Source organism: Glycine soja, chromosome 16 (genome assembly GCF_004193775.1).
Source record: "Glycine soja cultivar W05 chromosome 16, ASM419377v2, whole genome shotgun sequence".
Taxonomy (NCBI): domain Eukaryota; kingdom Viridiplantae; phylum Streptophyta; class Magnoliopsida; order Fabales; family Fabaceae; genus Glycine; species Glycine soja.
The window spans coordinates 19,548,730-19,551,854 of record NC_041017.1 but is presented as its reverse complement, the minus strand read 5'-3'; the positions used below and the strand labels follow the sequence as shown (position 1 = coordinate 19,551,854).

The 3,125-nt window shown below is 32.8% G+C and overlaps 1 protein-coding gene across 1 annotated transcript; it reads right to left on the bottom strand.

Annotated features, from left to right (window-relative positions):
* Positions 1 to 754: 754 nt before the first annotated feature.
* Positions 755 to 2,480, bottom strand: LOC114390153 (non-specific lipid-transfer protein 3-like). Its single transcript, XM_028350839.1, has 2 exons — positions 2,036 to 2,480; positions 755 to 1,019 (listed from the first exon to the last, which is right to left on the bottom strand). Exons 1-2 carry the CDS (start codon positions 2,388 to 2,390, stop codon positions 1,003 to 1,005), a joined length of 372 nt encoding a protein of 123 aa, XP_028206640.1. The 5' UTR covers positions 2,391 to 2,480; the 3' UTR covers positions 755 to 1,002.
* Between the last annotated feature and the right edge of the window lie 645 nt (positions 2,481 to 3,125).

Genomic DNA, 3,125 nt, shown 5'->3' with positions numbered 1-3,125 from the left:
TAAGAACGAAATAAGTTAAAAGACTAAAAATAAATAAAAAGTTCATACACTAAAAACATAAATTTTAAAAAGTTTAACAACTAAAAAATAATAAACTCTTTTTAATATTTTTAATTCTAACTTGAATATTTTAAAAAAGAAATTATTAATAATTAAACATAATAACGTATCACAATATATATTATTTATCATACATCTAAAATATAATCTATATGTTTAAAAATATTTATTAATTATAGTTTTAAGTATAATATAATTATATTTAAATATATTTATTGAGGGTAGATTAAATTACATTCGTGTAACTTTGACAATTATTACATCATTTTATAACTTTCAACTAAATAATATTCTTTTAAAACTCATCAATAGATTAAAAGTTCCTTTCACATAAATCACATGTGTAAAATTTTATATTAATTCAAAATTATTTACTACTTCCTTCATGTAAATTAAAATTAATATAATATAAACATTTTAAGATATATTAAAATATAAATAATTTGATTATCTTCTTATTATTATTCAATTTTGACAAAATTTGACATAAACGATCTTAATAATATGCAGATATAATTCAATAGTTTGATCAATAAAAATGATATTCGATATGGAGTAACAAAAATATTATAATAAGTGTTAAAGTTACACCAATATAATTTAATAATTCTTCGTATTTATTTATTAAAATTTTATTTATATAAAATAAATATTTATTTTGTGCAATATACACATTAAATTACTAATCACTGGATAAGTTCTTGTAAATTGTAACTTTCACAATAAAAGGGAAAGGAATGGTAAGTCTGGGAAGATGACAGTAATCCATAATATTATCATGACAAACAAGACATCAAGTTATGTGAATAACAATACACGCGGCAAAACACAAGGCCACAATCGAAACAGGTCACTCTACCGGTAGAAGATGCCATATGACTGCATGCACTTATTTAGCTCTCTAATCTGCTTAATACTGCATATTATTCCATTGTTTTGATTTCAAGGTACAGTGTACCCTGTAAAGAGAAAAAATCATGGTCAATTAAGCACATAAAAGACTTGTGCCAAAGAAGAAGCAGAGAACAGAAAATCTATCTTATCATGCCTCATGTTATTGTATGCCAAAGTTGGTGATTAGTAAGACATTGGCAGACTTATATGTTCTTCAGCTTTTCATCTTGACAAGTTTCTAAAATTTTCACACGGGTTGTTTGTCAAATATTTAATCATTATTCTAACTATTCCTTACAAGCAGAGAACTACCATTGAAGGCAGTGTTTCATATATTTAATAATTACTCTGCTAAAATACGTTGACTATGTTCATTATCTGCACTGATATTGTAAGCCTATTTTAATTACTAAAACAATTTTCTCATAAGCAAGGTTTTCGAAAACGGTTTTCAATCGAAATTTCAACTAGAAAATCAAGGTTTTTGGGATCTCCACAACCTCAACTTCATTTCTGCAAGCAGGAGGGATCCAGAGCTAATCCTCCTGTCTATTGCATAACATAAAAAGGCTATTAAGCAAAGTACCAAAGGTGAGATCCGCCTGGTGACTCAGAAATTGATTTGCGCTTTGAAGTGATGAGGTCGCAAAGAGGGAAGTAGGGCTCCTATTGAAAGACTTTCCCTCCCATCAAAGGCGACAAGTGACCGCAATTGCAGTTTCATTTTGTCCATAATGTCCTATAATATCAAGGACCCACAAAATATCGCAATTGAAAACCTTGCTCGTGAGCTTCTAATCCAGGGAAACAAGTTTTTCATTTATGCTGTCCCTCTACCATCTCTAATGGCTTTTACTAATGTTCAAATTTTTCACTAGTATTATGAAAATTGCCGGGTGATTGCCACGTGTCGGTGGGACAATTTTCAAGTTTTTTTTTATTTACTCACTTTTTTACTCCCTCTTTATCCTTGTTTTTTTCAATAACCGTGCAATGCACGGATCCTACGTGCTAGTGTACTACAAAATTTGAGTACGTGCTAAATTTGAAACGTTGAAGTAGCTAGTGGTTATATACTTACTTCCACATTTCTTCCCAGCAGGTCGGTTCCTAATGTTGCATCTTTTTGGAATGGTGATAGCAGTGGCAGGGTTGATTTTTGCTTGCTTGGCCAGAGGTGACAAAAGAACAGCACAGAGGCACCTTGGAGCAGTCTTGAGCAAAGCCCCAACTCTGGCACAACAAGCCAATGGAACCTTTGCCCTCACATTGCTAACTGCACCCAAACATGGGCTCAGGCTAGCAGCTGCAGACCCTATAGGGGTCTTTCCACATTCTCCTGCACCCTCAGCCTCCAAAATCAACACTTCTGATGCCAACAGAAACATCAGAAATGCAACAAGGAGAGCTCTACCATTCTTCACGTCCCTCACCATTCTTTGAAAAATCTGCTGATCGACACTGATCACTCACTTCTATATATGACAACTAATTTGTTATAGCACTGTGAATTCCATGGACCAAGGTCACCTTCTTTAAATAAAATTCTTAAAGGGAAAAAGGGGTGTGACATTAGCACTAGTGGGGTGGTTGTAGCCTTAGGATATTCAACACATAATAATAATGCCTCCTTTCACAATGAGCCTAACTATATCCCTTGGCATGCTATAAAGGGCAAATATTTTTATTTTGTTGCATTAGAAGAGTGCTTATGCCTCGGCTTCTAGTATGTCCTATTTTATGACTGAGCTTAGAGACACTGCCATGCCATGGTAGGTGGGACAAAAATCAAGTGTGTGAACATAGAAAAAGTTGGCCAGACTAAAATTTTGATGCACTAGGGGCTGCCACATAATTTGCTCCACTAAGCATGCTTGACACATAAAACAAGTGCACGTGGCTCTTTGTTTTTGCTTGTTTAGCGGTTTGCATAATGGTTGAAACAAATTCAACAAACTGTATTGGTAAAGCTTGGTTTTTCAATTTTTCTTTTATACGTTGGAGTGCTCTTAGTGACATGATTGCGTGAGAAGAATACTGTCATGAGGTACAAAATAATAACGATATTTTCCATTGATTCTAAATACGAGAGTTGATAAAAACAAGTGTCACTTGGTAATTCTACGCAATCGAAACAAAATACTACAACGTTTGTAAACCTAAACTAGGTG

Excerpts from the sequence above, each read along its gene's own strand:
- LOC114390153 (XM_028350839.1), bottom strand. The coding sequence starts at position 2,390 with ATGGTGAGGGACGTGAAGAATGGTAGAGCTCTCCTTGTTGCATTTCTG.